Below are 21,413 nucleotides of genomic sequence, written 5' to 3' on the forward strand. Positions count from 1 at the left end.
GTAGTCTGTGACCACTGGTGCATCAGTCAAGCTGTGCTGACAAATGACACTGGGCTTTGAAACTGATGCAATCCTTTTAAAGTGGTCCAGTTATTTCCAGTTAGTTGTAGGTTTAATTCAAAGCTATAGTAAGGCGCAGCTAAAAATAGAATGTCGAAACAGGTAGTAAAACTGGTAAATGAGACTAAAAACAACATTGCAGGGAAATCTTTAAGTCTAACTGACAGCAGACAGAGCAGTATTTTGAGAAATAATGCTAGATCTTTGTATATCATATACAATTTAAGAACAATATAAAGATGAAATAGATATATCGGTTTCATGAACCTACAGGATATACCTCAAACATGAGCATGAGAATTACTCACATTTACATTATGAAGCACTAATGAATTTATTATCACGCAATCAATTAAGAACAAGCACTAGAAGACAACAATGACAAGCAAGTAATTTAAAAATCACAATGCTACTGTGTATTGCAGTTTGTTTAAATGATTTACAAGTACAGAAGTCCTGAACCATTGACCCACAAAAGATACAAATACTTTTGAAAGATGTCCTTATCACAAGGACCTATAATGTTATAAGATCAGCTCTGCTGTTATGTCACAAATACTTAGCACAGAGTAGATGACTACTGGTAAAAGGTTGAATGTTATTCTTCTTCTAACAACCTTGTCAGATAAGACAACTGGGATCATTGGTTCTTGCTTCTCAGACAGCTCAAAAACTGAATGAATGCAATCAGTAATCGATAGAAGCTGCTGAATGGTGATTTAAAGAATACATACATCGACATTATAGTTGATCCAGGGTAAATCCGATTGCCTCTCGGGGGATCAGGAAGGAATTTTTTCCCCTGCTGTAGCAAATTGGATCATGCTCCGCTGGGGTTTTTTGCCTTCCTCTGGATCAACTGTGGGTATGGAGTTGGGTGTATGGGATTTTACTGTGTTTTTTTATTTTGTTTTTTGTGGTTGAACTGGATGGACTTGTGTCTTTTTTCAACCTGACTAACTATGTAACTATGTAACTATGTAACATGGAAATTGCAATGAGAAATTAAATTGCATGAAAAAAAAAGAAAGTTCTGAGCCTACACATTGCCAAGCCTACTGCACATAGACTGGTTCAAACTTTTCTGTATAGAGAAATGTTATAATCATTTTAGCATTGTACTAGAGCAAAGAAACTATAGATGAAGGAAAGTCTCATCAAGAAGCTAAAGCCCTAGAAAAGTGAAAACAATACATAAATGAAATTGGCAAAAGATAAAAGATGTAAAACCACTAACAAATATAAAAGTTTAATTGCCTTTTTTGGAAGATGTACCAAAATCTATTTTAGTTACAGCACCACGATAGCAAAATATATTTTGTTTTGATTACTGTATGTGGTCAATGCATGTCATTAACCACTTACGGACCACCCGGCATCAAAACATGGCGGCATTTTGAAAAGGGATGTCGTTGTTATGGCAGCAGCTAGCTCCAATAACCCCAGTATCCTCTTCTTCAGCGGGCAATCCGCTTTCAGAAAAAAGTCGTCTCTGCCCTCCACCATCCATAGCTCTTAAAGAGAATTTTTTTTTTTTTCAAACAACATTTTTTTTATTGCATTTAAGTGTAAATATGAGATCTGAGTTGTTTTTGACCCCAGATCTCATATTTAAGTAGTCCTTCAATGCTTTTTTTCTTTTACAAGGGGTGTTTACATTCCTTGTAATAGGATTAAAAAAGACACTTTTCCTAACACTATTCCTTAGAATAGTGTAAAAAGGAAAAAAGAAAAGGGTGAAATAAATAAGCCATGCTTGCGTGCAGAAGCGAATGCATACGTGAGTAGCGCCTGAATATGAAAACGGTGTTCAAACCACGCATGAGGTATCACTGCAATCGTTCGAGCAATAATTCTGGCCCTAGACGACCTCTGTTACTCAAAACATGCAACCTGTAGAATTTTTTAAATGTCGCCTATGGAGATTTTGAAGGGTAAAAGTTTGTTGCCATTACACGAGCGAGCGCAATTTTGAAGAGTGACATGTTGGGTATAAATTTACTTGGCGTAACATCATCGTTCACAATATGAAAATAAATTGGGCTAACTTTACTGTTGTCTTTTTTTTAGAATTAAAAAAAAGTGTATTTTTTATAAAAAAGTGCGCTTGTAAGGCCATAGCCGCTCACTGTATCATTCGGCCCCGCCGCATCACTGGATGTGATTGACAGCAGCGCCAGCCAATGGCTGCGCTGCTCTCAATCCATCCGCTCTAGCCAATCAGTGGCCAGGCTGAGCGGCGAAGAGGACATCGGGACCCCGCGGGACTTTCGAGGGGTCAGGTAAGTATAACGGGGGCTCGGGGGGGCGGCAGCAGCAGATGTTTTTTCACCTTGGTCTCTGACCAAACAATCAGAAACAGACTTCATGGGGGTGGCCTGAGGGCCGATGTTCTCTAGTGTGCTCTGTGCTCACTGCCAGACACTATGGAGCTCGATTGACATTTTCCATTGAACACCAAAATTGGCAGGTCCACCAGTGGTGCCCCATGCTTTTCACAGATGAGAGCAGGTTCATCCTGAGAATATGTGACAGACATGAAAGGGTCTGGAGATGCCGCGGAGAACTTTATGCTGCCTGTAACATCGATTAGCATGACCAGTTTTGTGGTGGGTCTGTGATGGTCTGGGGAGGCATATCCATGGAGGGATGCACAGACCTCTACAATCTACACATTGGCACCCTGACTGCCATTAGGTATCGGGATGAAATCCTTGGAAGCATTGTCAGACCCTACACTGGTGCAGTGGGTCCTGGGTTCCTCCTGGTGCACGACAATGCCCGGCCTTATGTGGCGAGAGCATGCAGCCAGTTCATGGAGGATGAAGAAATTGATACCATTGAATGCCCCCGAAGTTCACCTGACCTAAATCCAAAAGAACACCTCTGGGACATTATGTTTTGGTCCATCCGGTGCCGCCATTTTGCATCTCAGTCTGTTCAGGAGCTCACTGATGCTCTGGCCCAAATCTGGGAAGAAATACACTAGGACACCATCCGTCGTCTCATTAGGAGCATGCCCTGATGTTGTCAGGCATGCATACAAGCACTTGGGGGCCATACAAACTACTGAGGACCATTTTGAGTGGTTGCAATAAAATTTCAGAAAAATAGACTAGCTTGCTGCATAATGGTTTCACTTTGATTTTTAGGGTGTCTTTGAATTCAGCCCTATGTAGGTGGATAATTTTATTTTCCATCAAATAATGTACCATCCTTTCATTCCCAACACATTACCCAGTCCATATCAGCATAGATATCCAGCATGAGATTTTTGCCCGTTGAGATCTGATGTTGTCAAAGTGTTCCTTTAATTTTTTCGAGCAGTGTGTAATTATATATATATACACACACACATACACAAAATGTTTGGGGGTGCTAAGCAATTTTCTAGAAAAAATATATATATAGATTTTAACTTGTAAACAACACGTTTGAAAAATAGGCCCGGTCTTAAAGTGGTTATTATGGTATTAACATTTATATTTTCTTCACATTATATGAAGAACAGCTTTCCACTGCGAGCAATGGAGACAAACCATAAGGCCTCATGCACAGTGGCAGTTTGGCACCAGACTGAAAAAATAGGCATATTTTGGCTCCTGGGAGGTGCAGTATACAGACTTCTGCCATCAACCTGTCAAAGCTAATGACAGGCGGAAATATGTAGTGTTCCAAGTAATTTTTATTTACGGGGACGTATGCCTCAAATTCTGACCAACTATTTTGTGGCATATGGCCCTGTGTGTGCATATCTCTTGGAGCAGCAAACAGCAGCTGCATATTTTAGAGTTTCATTTGATTTTAACAGCCTATTTTGTCAGCTGTACTGGCCAATCAGCCTGTGTGCATAAGGTCTACAGATTTAGGCTGGCCATAGATGGGTAGAATTCTGAATAAGAATTCTTAGGAAATAAATGTTCCAAGAAAGTTTTTTCATTTTTCTAATCATTAGGCAGAGGTCTGGTGTGTCCCTGTTCACTGTTTTAGGCCCGATTTCAGTCTGAATTTTGGGGTTAGTTCAGACCTGAAACAGACCAGAAGATGCATAGGACTCCTGTGCAATTCGCACCAAAGACGCTCCGGAGATGTGTTAACCAGCTTCATAGAGAGCCATTCACAGACTCCTGACATTGTAATTGGATGCAGATCCAATTCGCAATAGTTATGAACCCAGCCTAATAGATCAAATCAACATTAGTTTTTGACCACAGGGAAGAGAAAATTTGAAGGAGCAGGATGGAAATGTTTTCTCTAATGAACACATTTTGTAACAATGTATGTGGTTTTCATTCAGTAAGGTCTATTAATTCCAAAATTAAATGTTAAAAGCAAACAAAATCTTTCGACATTTAAATGTTCTGAAAATGTTTGTATTTTTGCAATATTGTATTAGAGTTTATCCCAACTGCTGTCACTATCACTTTTTATGGACAGCTTAGTATGTATGTAACTATGCAGAAAAATATAAACAAAAGCAGGTAAAGAACTAAATGCAATCAAAGAAAATTACTAAAACAGAGAGGAGACTACAAACAGATGGGCACACATTTTCCAAGGCTGTGCTGTGATGCTCATTGCAGTATTGTGCCTACTGCAGTCTGTTACCATTCACATTGAGTAACACCCCAATGCGCTACTGTGTGTTGTGGTGTAATGAGTCAGCAAAATGTCCCTTTGCTGATCTTGCCTTCCTGCTAATCACCCAGAAGCAATGGGAAAAATGTCACGCAAACAAATGGAATACTAATGATGGTGGTGGGGGGGGGGGTTTACACAAATCCTGGTGGGCTGCCACCGCCGGAAGTGTGTGTATATCTGATAAGCCAACTGTTGGCTGTCAGATGGAAGCAATCTGATGGATCACTTCCACACACCCTTATATGTGTCCCCACCCCCATCTCCCCAGCACTTTACTGTCATGTTTCCCGTGCTCATCGTGCCCAATGGTGGTCCCATGGTCAGTATGGCGGGGGAGACCTCAGTTCTACCACTATTTTATTCTATAGGGTGTCTGCTTTCAGAAAATATAGAGTATAATATTTACTGCTGTTCAGAATTTCAAACTCCCCAAAACTAATACTTCCACAGCAAGCACTGGGTTTTCTATTGCCAAAATAAAGGCTGATGGTATAAATATTGCTTTTCCGCAATACAGGGCTCATCCATGTACCAGAAAGTGATCTATTGCATCAAGAAATGTAACATCTGAAAGAAACTGCACCAAAAAGTAACAGAAAGGGTAATCCTAAACATGAAATTAACCCCTAAAATATTCTTTAACCACATCAGTTAAAGCCCAAATCTAATCTTTAAAGTAGATGTAAACCCTAACTGATTGACATTCAGGGCTTTTGAAGACAGGCATTCTTTTTCTGTGCTAGAAATGCACATTAAAATGAAGGTTTGCAGATTCTTATTGACTTTAATTGAGTAGATAACAGTTAAGAGGCTGTGTTTAACCTGCTCTGGGTTCCATTTTTTGGACACAGAGGGTCCTATTGAAATGGATTTGGACTGCAGGCAATGCAATGTCAAATGCAATCTTTTTTGTGAAACACAGTGTTTTGCATTTGAACTGGTGTTCAAAAAGTGTTGTATTCAAATGTAACATTTGACACAAAGACCCATCTATATGAGCCTTTATTTTGCTGAAAAAAAAAATATCTTTAACAATTTCTATTTTCTTTGAACAAATGTAATTCTTGTTTTCAGTTCTTTTTTCATGCTTTGTTGTGTGTGCCAACACTTTATGCCTACATACATGCACTTTAGCAAGGACTGCATGCAATTTCTCAGAGCAAGCGTTGGTGACAATAATGGACTATGACTGCATAATACATGTTGAAATAGCAAAGGTGGCAATGAAGGAGCAGAATTATGAGACAGGGGTGCTGTCACCATATTATACAAATCGCCTGAAGAAGGATCTTTATGGCAATATCACCAGATATTTAAAAATATTGAAAATAACAACATTAGGTTACGCTAACATATGCGATTTTACCAAAAGAGTTTATATATAATTTTACCAGAATGAATCTGTAATGTTAACCCTTAGGCCCATATTCACACGTTGCGTAGCAGAAACTAGCCTATACACTACTCCTGTTCCTTTTTGGGCAACAAGCTTCTGGCAATTTTTAAAGGCGCACATTGTGCATTTTTCAGAAATTGTCATACGATTAGAATCACGGGCAGAATAGCAGTAATTCCACCCGTGATTCCAAATCGCCAAGTGTGAATAGGGCCCTACAATAAAACTAACCCCCAATTTAAAAAAAACTTTTCACTAAAACGCCTGAACCACCAATTACTTGATCACCCATTATCACGGCTGATACATTACATGCAAACTGAAACAAAAGAAAATTGGAATTTTCCACAACCACCTTTCAGATCTGGCAATTTTATTTCAAATGAATGTTATTAGATAAAACATTAAATTTATTCTGTTAGACAATAGGCCTATAGAAATATTCTGCACATTTACAATGCTGAGTAAAATGATTATTTAACCCGGAGTGGGAAATGTTCTCCCAGCATGTCAGTTACGGTCGGTTCAGATCTAAAAAGGAAAGGATAAGCTGACACTTTTGGTTTGACTGTTAAAGTGATGAGGGCAATAAAACTATTTCCTGGTCAGCATAGATGTTGCCGAATCCTGGGTATCTCTATAAACATTAGCTGTAAATGATGGTAATGGACTGACTTGGAAGCAAAAACTTTGCCAAGGGCATTCTTTTGTAAAGACAAACTACTCCTCCTATTTAAACAGTATGCAGTAACAGTGGCTTATAAAGTATTTCTAATCTTGCCAACATTTTGCTGCGTAGTTCAGAAATAACAGCATGAGATTTAGATAGATAACTGTACAATGTGTGGAACGTAAAGGCTTTGTGCAAATTGTACAGTATCTCACGAAAGTGAGTACACCCCCTCACATTTTTGTAAATATTTTATTATATCTTTTCATGTGACAACGCTGAAGAAATTACACTTTGCTACAATGTAAAGTAGTGAGTGTACAACTTGTATAACAGTATTAATTTGCTGTCCCCTCAAAATTACAACACACAGCCATTAATGTCTAAACCGCTGGCAATACATAATGGCTGTGTGTTGAGTTATTTTGAGGGGACAGAACATTTACACTGTTATACAAGCTGTACACTCACTACTTTACATTGTAGCAAAGTGTCATTTATTCAGTGTTGTCCCATGAAAAATGGGAGGGGTGCACTTACTTTTGCAAAATACTGTTGAATGAATGAATGAATGAAAAACTTATATAGCGCGGCACATGCAAACTGAATCGCCTCTGGGCGCTTGATGTTTCGTGTCTCATGACATCAAAAGAGCAGAGTTTTGATCCGTCTTCTGAAAGTCAGGTGGTTTTCCTCCAACCGAACGCTGGTTGGTAAAGCGTTCCATAGTCTCGGACCTTGAAAAGCAAACCTTCTTTCTCCTTTGGACTTGTATTTGGTTTTTGGCACCTTGACCAGATTTTGGTCAGTGGATTGCAGAACGCGATTAGAATTGTGAGGTTCTATCTTGTCGCAAAGATATTGCGGCGCCTTCCCATGGATGCACTTATGTGTCAGGCAGAGTGCTTTAAATACAATTCTGTCTTTTACTGGCAACCAGTGAAGGGTTCTCAGCGAAGGTGAGATTGATTCCCATGTCCTCTTCCCAGTCACAAGTCTGGCGGCCGTATTCTGAACGACTTGCAGACGAGCGATTTGGTACTTTGGGAGCCCGAGGTAAAGGGCATTTGCATAGTCCAGTCTGGAATTCACGATTGTTCCCACCACGACTGCTACGTCTTCTTTGGGGATAAATGGAATAAGTCTGCGTAGTAGGCGCAACAAATGGTGCGATCCGCTGACTACTGACCCTATTTGTGCGTCCATTGTCATGAAGGTGTCAAAAATGACTCCTAGACTTTGGAGCTAGGGGTGATGCTTTGGCCCAGAATGGGCGGCGGTGTCCAGGTTGTTGCTGTTAGGTTGGATCCTTTGGTGGCCCTTGTTATATGCAATGGTTAGGCCACACACAGACAAAGGGAACAGAAACTCTCTCTGTGTGTATATATATATATATATATATATATATATATATATACACACACACACACACACACACACAGCACTGTGCTAACATTTTAGGCAGGTGTGAAGAAATGTTGTAAAGTGCGAACACTTTCCAAAAATGTCATTCCTTATTTTTATCAATTTAAAAAAAGCAAAGTGAGCGAACAGAAGAAAAATCTAAATAAAGTCAATATTTGGTGCGACTACCCCTTGACTTCAAACAAGCATCAATTCCTACACTTGTACACTTGCACAAAGTCAGGGATTTTGTAGGATTAGAGTCAGGTGTATGCTCAATTATACCAAGCAGGGGCTAATGATCAATTTCAAATGTACGTTGAAAAAGGAGGCTTAAAAATGGGTGGGGAACAGCCAAACTCTGCTGCTAAGGTGAGGTTGTAGAAGGCCGTTTCATGTCACAGATCATACACACTGGCAAGACAGAGCAAAGGAACAGTTAGTTAAACTGCATAAGCATGGTTTCTCCCAGGCAAAGATTTCAAAGCAGACTCGGGGTTCAAGATGTGCCGTTGAAGAGCTTTTGAAGAAGCACAAAAAAACAGGGCAACATTGCTGACCGCAGACGAAGTGGTCGGCCAAAGAAACTTAAAACATTTATTACCCCAACACTTCATATTCCTTACATGTGCCTGCTGTACAATGTACTTGTATGGGAAAGTATTCTGTTCTCTTTGTATTGCTTTTTTTGTGTGAAATATCTGGTGCTCCTGCTAGTCCCCATGCTTTCCTATTAAAAACTGACCACAATAAGGAGAGCACACCATGGTCAGTTCTCTAGCTATCCTGGGAACTGAGTATGCTCTCCCTCCCGTTGCATGGACATTCACTGGGAAGCTCAGTGTACTGCTGTTTCTCCTAAGTACTAGAAGCAGACGATCTGTCTCTACTCCCCTAACAGAACGCAGATCTGTCTGTTTACATTCACAGATTTTCGTTCTGTCCTTCTCAGAAGCAATCGCAGGTAGCCGGCGACCATCGCAGCCACGCGCATTGGCTCCTACGTCACACAGCAGGTGGGCCCTATATATTCCTTAAAGCACCCTCCGCACAGCTACAGCAATTCATGCAGAAGTACCATACAACGGTGGGCATTCGGGAAGTGGTTAAATAAAAGAGTTTTTTGGCATGATCAGTCATCTTTTCAATATCAATGCCAAATTTTTTTGAATTCTGACAGGGTATGCAAACTTTTGAGCACAACCATATGCACACGTGGGTTAATACCACACACAAAACACACATACAGTTTACTACACAAACTATAAAGTTCCTTGGCTGAATCCTTGTATAAAATGCTTACACGCCAGTAAATCTAATTTCTTGGGAAACATGAAATTTACCCAAGAGTAGTTTTAGTTATTTTCTTCATAGACTGTTTTAGTCAATATTACATACATCTTAAGATTTACAATGGAAAAGCTGACATAATTGCAGGATAAGCAGTGATGTGTCCTAAGATAGCTGATTACATGTAATTACAAGGTTTCAAATGAGAGTAAGGTGCTTTCGTTTTCATCTTATGAGAGACACACCATTTATTACAACTACAAAGTAAATGATACCGTGGACATTCTATTCACAATTAATACTGGCAAACTGCAAAGATTTCCATACGTGTTAGAAGTTATTAAAGGATGAGTGCACCCAAAACTGATCTTTCAGCTTTAAGCCAAGAGCAAAAATCATCTAGCATGTTTTAATAACCTTGACTCTTTATATCTCCCTCCTTTCTTCCAGTATCCCCTGCCAATAAGTCTTGCAGATGCTCTGTTGTCACGTTTCTCTGCAGGATTTGGCATTTGTTTTCCAATGTAGACTCCACAAGGGCAATCATGGCATGACTGCCTAGCATAATGGTGAGAAAAATAAATTATGTGCAGAACTGTGAGAAAGAAGCAGTTTGTGAGGTAAATCTTCCCCTAGGATTACAGGGTTATGAAGGGCAAAGACTGTGCTCACAGCAGACCAATATGCATCTGTATATCAAAGGAATACAAATTAGATCTGGTCATATCTTAATCTATGCAGTGTGCAAATGTAAAATGTTTGTAAAGGTATTTTTTTTTTTTAATAAATATGTTTTGCTAATTTGCTCTATGCAATTGTTTTGCACAGAGCACCCCCAATTCTCCTCTTCTAGGGTCCCCCACTAGCGCTCCTGGTTCCTCCTCTTTTAGGTGTGCCAGGAAGCTGCATTCAAATGTGGCACTCCTGTGGGCTTAATCCCAAGCTGCAATGTCTGTGTCCATGGACACAGACAGCGTGGCTCGGACCTGCCTCCTCATCACAGGATTTGATTGATAGCAGCCAATGGCTCCCACTGCTATCAATCTGCCCTGTGAGAAAGAAGAGAGTAGGGAAGAGAGCAGCTTTTGGGCACAGCGCTGGATCGACTTTGGGCATAAGTGTTAGGGGGCTTGTGGAGGAGCTGGACACAGAAGGTTTTTTACCTTAAGAATATAAAGTATCGAGATATATTTCGGCCTTTAGAACCATTTTATTTTAGCCAGGAAATGTCATGAGTGCAAGTAATCCTAAATGTATTAATCTTTTTTTACAACTGCATTCTATGGTTCATAGAAACCAAATACATTTAAATATTTATATATATACACACACACGCACAATTTTCAAAACCCATATTTTAGGACTGAGAACATGCAATTGCAGTGTAATACTATAATCCTATTTTGCAAACTAGGTTGTACAATGAAAACTGAAATTAAGTATTATGTTTTTATACTATTATATTGTGCAAAGCCTTAGCTTCCTAAAGTATTACCCAGTAAGCAGATTATGGAGACAACAGTAAAGTAATTAAAATTTTAAATTTTAATTACAGGTGAAACTTTGGGTCAGGAATTTGAATAATGGTTTGCAAACCAAAAAAAAACAATACTGCCATACATTCTATTTTTAAGATGTAAAATGCGGAAAAAAAAAATAGTTTGATCAATAATTACAAATTTTCATAAAATCATGTAGCAACCACTAAGAATGCATCTTTTACTAATCTATTTTACAGTATAGTGACACCAAGCTATGGTTTAAAAAATAAAAGTAAATAAGAAAAAAAAAAGTACATTCTATTGCTCTCAACCTCTTAAATTCATTTTTTTTTTTGCTGCTGTGATCTGACTTCAAGTTAGAGGGTGACCATGTTCGTTCTTCATAGTCCCACCAGATATGTGCAGAAAATTTAATTTGAGTTGCGATAGCTACACATTGCTCGCTCTTATTTTTATTTAATTCACAGCACTTTGTTTCAAAAATGTTTAGCCTTATTCACTTGAAAAGTGCAAAAAGGAAATATGATGATGTACAAAGATCAACTGGGCTGCAACTAGATTTTTTGATAGGAAGATCTTGTTCTCTAGTTGGATTCAATGAACATGAATACTGATTGTTTGCTCTGGGCTATTACACTTTTTACACATTCATATATATTTTTTTAATTATTTACCACATTTTTCTAAGCAAATGGGACATAAGGAAAGGGGGCATGATTGTGACCAAATCCTTGTTTTGACTGTCAGCAGTTGGAAGCCACAGCTGCTGGCTGCACATTCAAAACGACTTTCTGACAGAATAGAGGAATGCCTCCTTTTCTAAAATACACCAAAATATATATTTCGGCTCTAGTTTTGCTGTAAGGTTGTTTAGATCAGAAGCAATTTATCACCACTACTGCAAGCTAAAAGTAAAGCTACCCATGACATACTTCATCAATCAATCGGTAGTTAGGACACTAAAAAGTTTTTTTCCCTGCTTGTAATGCCAACTCTGCACAGAAAGTACAATTATACCAAGCTGTGTGTAGGAATGAAAGATATTAATCATTGTGGATTTACTGGTGCATTATACCCCAGAACTTAATGTAGCAAACTCAAATGCTTTTGTTCAATAACATGGCTTTACATACTGTACAATTATAGGGAGGGAAATTAAAGGTATATACCTAAAAAGACATTTTGTTTAATCCTAAATATAGTAGGGGAGGGTTAAACTGATGTTTTTCCTTCTATTCCTGTTTTGGCAGCAACTCCAAATTTTGGGTTAACCATCACTTTTTAAGTCCCAGTGACATCTGTGATTAGGACAATTTGAAGGAATCTCTCCAATGGGAATACAGACAGTTCTAAACCATTACCACTCTATCCAAATGAAAAAAATAAAAATAATGAAGAGGAGAGATCGCCAAAAGCAGCTGTACTGCCTGATCAGTGATGTCACCCATACGCTTACTATGGGGCTTCCGTTCTCAACTGCCCCCCACATTGAAACTACATAGAATAGGCTTAGAATGGGGCTGGTAGCAGGTTGAGGTATAGTTAGTATTTGACTGAACTTCTGCTTTAAGTCTATGTGTAAGGTTGTCTAAATATTTAATTAAATGATAGGAATGAAAGGAAACATAATGACTTCTAAAGAGAGATGTCAGAATATACAGAAGTTACTGCATAACACTGGCCTGGTATGTAGCATCAAACAGCTATTCATCTTTACATAAACCGCCAAATATACTGTTGTGAAACAACTGCGCAATTTTACCTACCAAATGATTTGGAATTTTGTTTAGCTATTCCTGTTAACTACGTACCCCAGCCAAACAACATAGCCTGTCCTACCCTCTACACTGCAACTGAACAATACAACCTGGTCTAGAACTTGCCCCAGCACTTCAACTAACAATGAGGCAACAGTAAAAAACTGCTGTGTTCATCTCTCTTCAATTCTCCTTTGAAGCAATTTGCAATGTTAGGTGGATAGTATTGTGCAATGCCAGGATGTAGAGGATGACAAAGAAAATCTATGAAAAGAACTCTATTTTAGAGTTCATAGAAGGTGTCCACAGAACATTTGAGATTTGAAGACTATTTGTGCGGAAGAATGGGCCAAAAACACATCAATGCATGCAACTACTTTCTCCATACAGGAGGTGTCTTGAAGTGATCATTATTACCAACAAAGGATTTTGTACGAAGTATCAAATACATTTCAGTTAGCGTGTTCAATACTTGTTCACTGTGTTATTCCATTTTATTACACATAACTTTTTGTAATTTTTTTTTTAAAATTTCTGAAAATTTTCTGAACTCAGGGATCTCTTATGCACGATCCAGTTTGAACCTTGGTCCTCTCCCTCAGGCCAATTTATTCTCACCTGAGACAGACACCAGTGTTCTCGGCCTGGGAAATTAGACAACTCCTGTCTGTGAGAGCAAGAGGTTGGTAAAAGCTAACAAGTTGTATAAGTGGAAGCCGACAAGCTGTAGGCTTGCTCAGCCTGTTAGGGCCTGTATTTTGTTTTGCTATTATTTTTCCTGATTGTTTCCTGAGACACCATGCATCACCTGTATATAGACTTATAAATATCACAAATAAACACTGCACTGTTTTGTCACTACTTTGTGGATTTGGTATCTGTGCCTGAGACTGCTTATCCCAGGGAGCTTTGTACCTGCTACCTGTTTTAGGGAACAAGACAGTGTGTCTGGAATGGTAACTTCATGGACCAGAGGGGACTCCGTACTCCCAGGAGCTACAGGCGCAAAGTTTGCAGCTAATACCAGCCTTTCCTTCCAGGGCTTTAACATGTTCACATGGCATATCTACTTAGGCTTTCTTTTACACAGTTGATATACCTTGTAATTCACCTCCCCAACTCTTTCAACTACTTCAAAAGGGACACCGCCACTTAGCCAACAACTTAATTTCAACAGTGGGAGCCAAGACCAGGACCCTGTAACCAGGTGAGAAAACACAGAGTCGGGCCCCCCTGTTGTATATTCTTTGTTGGGCTTCTTGGGCTTTAACCACTTCAGCCCCCGAACATTTGGCTGGCCAAAGACCAGAGCACTTTTTGCGATTCGGCACTGCGTCGCTTTAACTGACAATTGCGCGGTCGTGCAACGTGGCTCCCAAACAAAATTGACATCCTTTTTTCCCCACAAATAGAGCTTTCTTTTGGTGGTATCTGATCACCTCCGGGTTTTTACTTTTTTGCACTATAAACAAAAATAGAGTGACAATTTAAAAAAAAGGCAATATTTTTTACTTTTTGCTATAATAAAAATCCCCCAAAAAGATATATAAAACATTTTTTTTCCTCAGTTTAGGCTGATACTTATTCTACATATTTTTGGTAAAAAAAAAAAAAATTGCAATAATCGTTTATTGATTGGTTTGCGAAAAAGTTATAGCATCTACAAAATAGGAGATAGTTGTATGGCATTTTTATTAATATATTTTTTTTAATAGTAATGGCGGAGATCGTGACTGCGACATTATGGCGGACACATCGGACACTTTTGGGACCATTCACATTTATACAGCGATCAGTGCTATAAAAATGCACTGATTACTGTTTAAATGTGACTGGCAGTGAAGAGGTTAACCTGTAGGGGGTGCTGAAGGGGTTAAGTGTGACCTATGGATGTGTTCTAAATGTGTGGGGGCGGGGCTACATGTGACACGACACTGATCACTGCTCCCGTTTACAGCGGTGATCACTGTCCCGTCACTAGGCAGAACGGGGAAATGCTTGTTTACATTAGCATTTCCCTGTTCTTCCTCCCTGTAAGATGATCGCGGGACTCCTGGCGAACATCAAGTCCGTGGGGCCCACGGTCAGACTCATGGAGCTTGTGGCGGGCACACACACCCGCAACCCCTGGGCCTTAAAACCTGTGTAACCCTCTTTCAGTGGTTTTCTTAAAACCCAAATGGCCTCCCAGCAAGTGTTCATGGGCAAGTTATGCCACCTTTTGTATGGTTTGGGGACCACCAACTGTTTCCACATCCTGCAGAGAAGTTATTGCCCTGTTCAGTTAAATATTGTCCGCAAATACAGAGATTGAAAATTACCGCAGATAAACAGGTATAATTGATGTAGGACTATTTGTTTGATCTCTGTCTAATACCTGAGTATAGTCACTTGACTGGCTATATGTAAGAGTTTACAACCACTTTAAGCAAAACTGGGTAAAAGGCAGGTGTCAGTGTTGTATACAGCATCAGAATGGTCTATTCTTCTCAGTAATTGGTCATCGTTGTTCTACCTAAAGTGTTAATGGACTCATGTGTTTATATTTTTATCAAATTGAATGAAAAAAATAAATAAAGCATATATTGTCCTGCTGCTCGTTAGATTTTAAGACATTGGCCTTGATATTTAATTCAATTTCCCTGAAAATGTCTAACCTCTTGCTATGCTTATTTAAATAAAATCTCTGTAAAAAGGCAGCAACTTGTCCACTTCATAAGCCAAATGACTGTCCTATTGAGCCCTATGATTTCAATGAAAACAATATATACCCTCGCCAAACATGAGATATTAGCCTGGAAGTCCTGGAACTGTATATTTCAAAAAATTTAAGAAATATTTATTTTACCTCCGACAATTCAAGTTAGTGAATGGTCCTTTTTTCTTGCTAACCAAGTAACGCATATATGAAGCAGCAAGAAAAGTGGCCTTCATCGCGCAGCTGGCACACATATACATTTATAGCTGTCTGAGGTTGTGTGCTGAGAGTATGCTCACTGCAAGCTCCCAGTACACTGGTTAAGCTTTCACCAAAAGTTCCTGGTAACGGCTTTTGATTCGTAGCTGGTAGAATGGATCCTATTAACCACTTTCAAACTGGCTCACGACAATACACTTCAGCACTTTAAAGATGGATATCGTTGTTATGGCAGCAGCTGGCTGCCATAACCCCAGTATCCTCTTCTTCAGTGAGCGGTCCGGGTTCAGACAAAAGTGGTCTCTGCAGCGGATTCACCGCAAGATCACTTTTAATCGGTGGTGGGAGAGGCCCCCCCTGCTGCCGCCCATAGCTCTCAAAGGGACATTTAAAAAAAACAATTCAAATGACTTTTTTTTTTATATTGCATTTTAGTGTAAATATGAAACCTGAGGTCTTTTTGACCCCAGATCTCATATTTAAATTTTTTTAACAGTTCAGCAATTACAGCTCAAGCTGTATCATCAAAATAAAGGGAAACTCCCCACAGAACATACATAACTTTAACTTATATACAAAAACGGTGCCCCTTTTCAGGTGACACTGGCCGCATAATAAAGTTGAAAACCTGCGACAAAGGGAGGGTTGGAGGGAACACCACAGCTGGATGCTACTGTGGCGACTGAGCCTTCAGGGCTCTGCATCCACCTTTTTATTTTAAAATCCCTCAAAGAAAACCCCTTAGCTGCCCAGATACAGTGGTCACCTGACCATCTCGGCAAGCCAAGGTCCAATGGGAAAGCTTCCCACACTTTTTAGGCTTTGAGGAGGTTGCCCAATAATAAGCTAGCAACCCCTACAGCTACCCCTATCTCCAGCTGACCAGGATCCAATGGGAACCTTTCCCTCCATTTCTGATCTGAGGGGAAAATAGCAAACCCCGCTGCCACAATACCATGAGGCAAGGGGGGCTTAAATTGTATTCCCCCCTTTTACTTACATTTGGGACACTTTACAGTCTTTCCACCATTAATACATTTATCAATATGATTTCTTGTGATATCGGTAATGCATTAGCACTATGGATATACAGTACATGTTGCCGAGAATGTGTTTCTAGCACGACAGCATCGCGCTGATTCTCGGCGACATGGTGCCGATATCTCGCACTCGCTGGAATAGACAAAGCACATTCCAGCGAGCGCGTCAAAGAAGCGACGGGAGATCCGACTTGGATTCAAGCCAATTCTAGCTGCGGCATTTGGTATGCATTCCTGAGAGGGAGAACTCCACGCCAAATTTTAAATAAAAAACCGACATGGGTTCACTCCCCAGGAGCATACCAGGCCCTTAGGTCTGGTATGAGTTGTAAAGAGACCCCCATTACGCCGAAAAACCGACGTAGGGGGTCCCCCTACAATCCATACCAGACCCGTATCCAAAGCACGCTACCTGGCCGGCCAGGAAAGGAGTGGGGATGAGCGAGCGCCCCCCCTCCTGAGCCGTACCAGGCCGCATGCCCTCAACATGGGGGGGTTGGGTTCTCTGGGGCAGGGGGCGCACTGCGGGGCCCCCCCACCTCAGAGCACCCTGTCCCCATGTTGATAAGGGCCTCTTCCCGACAACCCTGGCCGTTGGTTGTCGGGGTCTGCGGGCGGGGGGCTTATCGGAATCTGGGAGCCCCCTCAAATAAGGGGGCCCCCAGATACCGGCCCCCCACCCTAAGTTAATGAATATGGGGTACATCGTAACCCTACCCATTCACCTGGAGGCAAAGTGTAAAAGTAAATAAACACGACACAGGGTTTTTAAAATAATTTATTAGTTTGCTCCGGGGGCCCCCCGGTCTTCTTTAGCTCTTTTACCAGGGGGGGTCTTCTTCACCGCCGTCTGGTTCTCTTCTGCTCTCCGGGGGGTCTTCTCCGCTCTCCGGGGGTCTTCTTCTATCTTCTCCACTCTCGGGGGGTCTTCTTCTATCTTCTCCGCTGTTGACTCGGCGCAGCCCCGGTTCTTCTCCCGCTCTCAGGTGCCTTCTCCTTCAGGGCTGGCCACCGCTATCTTCGTGTGTTAGCTCAATTACTAGCAGGCGGCCAGCCCGCTCTTCTGTGACGTCTTCTTCTTCTCTTCTTTTCTTCTGCCTTCTCCCGATGTTGACACGTGGGTAGGTACCAGAGCATGATGGGACTGTGACATCATAAAAGAGGCCTATATAAATCGGATGCAAACCGCGCACCCGTCATTGCAGCGAGAAGAGGCGTCGTGTCAACATCGGGAGAAGGCAGAAGAAGAGAAGAAGAAGACGTCACAGAAGAGCGGGCTGGCCGCCTGCTAGTAATTGAGCTAACACACGAAGATAGCGGCGGCCAGCCCTGAAGGAGAAGGCACCGGAGAGCGGGAGAAGAACCGGGGTGTGCCGAGTCAACAGCGGAGAGCATAGAAGATAGAAGACCCCCCGAGAGCGGAGAAGACCCCCCGGAGAGCGGAGAAGACCCCCGGAGAGCGAAAGAGAACCAGACGGCGGTGAAGAAGAAGCCCCCCCCTGGTAAAAGAGCTAAAGAAGACAGGGGGGCCCCGGAGCAGACTAATAAATTATTTTAAAAACCGTGTCGTGTTTATTTACTTTTACACTTTGCCTCCAGGTGAATGAATGGGTAGGGATACGATGTACCCCATATTCATTCACTTAGGGTGGGGGGCCGGTATCTGGGGGCCCCCTTATTTGAGGGGGCTCCCAGATTCCGATAAGCCCCCCGCCCGCAGACCCCGACAACCAACGGCCAGGGTTGTCTGGAAGAGGCCCTGTCTTTATCAACATGGGGACAGGGTGCTCTGGGGTGGGGGGGCCCCACAGTGCGCCCCCCCTGCCCCAGAGCACCCAACCCCCCCATGTTGAGGGCATGCAGCCTGGTACGGCTCAGGAGGGGGGGGGGCGCTCGCTAGTCCCCACTCCTTTCCTGGCAGGCCGGGTAGCGTGCTTTGGATACGGGTCTGGTATGCATTGTAGGGGGACCCCCTACGTCGGTTTTTCGGCGTAGTGGGGGTCTCTTTACAACCCATACCAGACCTAAGGGCCTGGTATGCTCCTGGGGGGGAACCCATGTCGGTTTTTTATTTAAAATTTGGCGTGGAGTTCTCCCTCTCAGGATGCATACCAAATGCCGCAGCTAGAATTGGCGGGAATCCAAATCGGATCTCCCGTCGCTTCTATGACAACTTTGTCTCCATCGCGGCAAGCCAGCTCGGGGCTGGCTCCCGCGATAGGGCTCGTAGGTGGTCAATCTCGCCGAGAAAGGGAGCGAGATTGACACAATGTCGCGGTCACCTACTGTATACAGTATATTTTCTACATTCTATGTTTAGTATCCATTCTGAGCCCATTAGTTTACACTGCATGCTTGGATTAATTTTACTACTCATTGCTGTTTTGACATGACGTCTAGAGTTATAATCATCTGCATCAATAGATTTATTTATTTTGCTTATTTAGTAATAATAGATTGTTTTATAGAAAGCTTTTTTTACCCTAGTACATCATCTCAATTAGTTAATGCACATACCTGGTGTTTTATTATATTTATTTCTTCTGCCTTTGGGTGTAATGTATTTATCTATTTACACATACAATATATTACCAAAAGTATTGAGATGCCTGCCTTTACATGCACATGAACTTTAATGGCATCTCAGTTTTCATTAATAGGGTTCAATATTGAGTTGGCTCACACTTTGCAGCTATAACAGCTTCAACGCTTCTGGGAAGGCTTTCCACAAGGTTTAGGAGTGTGGCTATGGGAATGTTTGACCATTTTTCTAGAACCGCATTTGTGAGGTCAGGCACTGATGTGGACAAAAATGCCTGGCCCGCAGTCTCCGCTCTAATGCATCCCAAAGGTGTTCTACCGGGTTGAGACCAGGACACTTTGAAGGCCAGTCAAGTTCCTCCCCCCAAACCTGCTTATTCATGTCTTTGTGGACCTTTCTTTATGCACTGCAAAATCATTTGGGGGGGGGGGGGGGGGTTATAGTGTGGGGTTGTTTTTGGAAGCTGGGCTTGGCCCCTTAGTTCCAGTGAAGGGAACTCTTAGAGCCCTTTCACACTGGAAACGCCTATAGCGGAGCGTTAAAATAGCGTTTTTCAATTCATTTCGATGGAGAAAGGCGTTTTTGGAGCGGTTTAATAGCGCTAGGTTTACGGCAAAAACGCACCAGTGTGAAAGGGCCCTTAAGGTGTCATCATACCAAGACCTATATTATGTCTCTTTGGTAAAGCCTGCAACTGAACATCCTTACTTTGAAATCTCTGCTTTTAATGATTAAATAAATGACCTAAAAATAAGATCAATTATATGCTAAGGATCTTACACACTGAAAGGGTTTTAATACAGAGGATAGAGTTTTCTATTGCTCATCCAGCAATAAATGAGGATGCTGAAAGCTGCCTGCAAAGAAATGGGATGGAATTTTCTTGTACATAGATGTGTTCATGCGTTTTATAATCTGTGCCAAACATTGAAGATGCATTACATATATACATTCTTGTACTTGGAAATGTTCCTCTAAGAATGTGTATGTCAAGGGTACTTTAAATTTAGTATATATTGCTGACTTGGGCTGTGACTTGACCTTAACAACATGTTTTGTCTGTTCAGTACTATGGCCTTTCACTCTTCTATAGAATATCCAGTGACTTTGCTTCTGGATTCAGCTTTTTTTATTTTATTTATACTTTTATTACCATAAAGGAATGAGGCTTCTAAAAGGTGACCACCACATGAGTGGCTTTAACGCGGAGGTCCACCTGTTTTTTTTTTTTTTTTAAAGCCAGCAGCTACAAATACTGCAGCTGCTGACTTTTAAAAAATGGACACTTACCTGTCCAGCGTGCCCGCGATGTCAGTAGACGAGGCTGAGCAATTGCTCGGTCCTCGGGTGCTTTCGCCGCCATCCTCGGTGAGTGAATCAGGCAGTGAAGCCTTGTGGCTTCACTGCCCGATTCCCTACTGCACATGCGCTAGAATCGCCGTCACTGGTCCCCGCTCTCTCCTGGGAACAGTATTTCCCAGAAGACAGTGGGGGGGGGGGGTGACATGACAAGGCTGGACTCCCGCGGGAGTCAGAACCCGGAAGTGGTGCAAATAGCTGTCTCAGACAGATATCTGCACCACCTCCCCCCTAAAAGGTGCCAAATGTGACACCGGAGGGGGAGAGGGATCCAAAAAGCGGAGGTTCACTTTTTGTGTGAACCTCTGCTTTAAAAAACAAGCAGACATTTGGTAACATTATTCCTTTATATCAACTTAGCAAAAAATAAATAAAGTAACTTGTAGGTTATATGCAGCACACAGTTGCAAATTTCAACACAAATATTTGACTTTCAAAATAAACAGACAAATAAATTTTGGATTACAGTCTCACAATAAATGCATACATTTTTGTTTCCACATTCACATATCCTTAAAGTAGTAATGGTATAATGTCTCACCTATGCAGTATGGACAGCACTGACCCTTCCTCAAGACCGGCCTTGCACAGGTAGCAGGTGGACAGGTTTCTGTGTAGCAGCTTATCTTTCCATCCATGCAGACACAGCTTGTGCAAACATTGGGCTTCCAAGACTCTGCTGCTAGGAAAATGTCTCCCTCTTCATTTTTGCAGTAGCTGGGCAGGCTCTCGTTGCTGGGCACCGAGGGCTGTAAAGATTCATCTGGAAGAGTGAATGTAAACATTTAGCGGCAGAAAGTGTCAGCTCAGATATCCTGAACTGGGCAAAGAAAAT

The 21,413-nt window shown here is 41.5% G+C and overlaps 1 protein-coding gene across 2 annotated transcripts in view; it reads right to left on the reverse strand.

Annotated features, from left to right (window-relative positions):
• The window catches only part of CRIM1 (cysteine rich transmembrane BMP regulator 1), a 945,688-nt gene that overhangs the window by 43,471 nt on the left and 880,804 nt on the right, over positions 1-21,413 (reverse strand). For both annotated transcript variants that reach the window (XM_040350800.1, XM_040350799.1), the window contains one exon: positions 21,120-21,341. In XM_040350800.1, the coding sequence (XP_040206734.1) occupies positions 21,120-21,341 (222 nt within the window). The remainder of the gene's footprint in view (positions 1-21,119; positions 21,342-21,413) is intronic.

The sequence above is a fragment of the Rana temporaria genome, chromosome 4 (assembly GCF_905171775.1).
Source record: "Rana temporaria chromosome 4, aRanTem1.1, whole genome shotgun sequence".
Classification (NCBI taxonomy): Eukaryota; Metazoa; Chordata; class Amphibia; order Anura; family Ranidae; genus Rana; species Rana temporaria.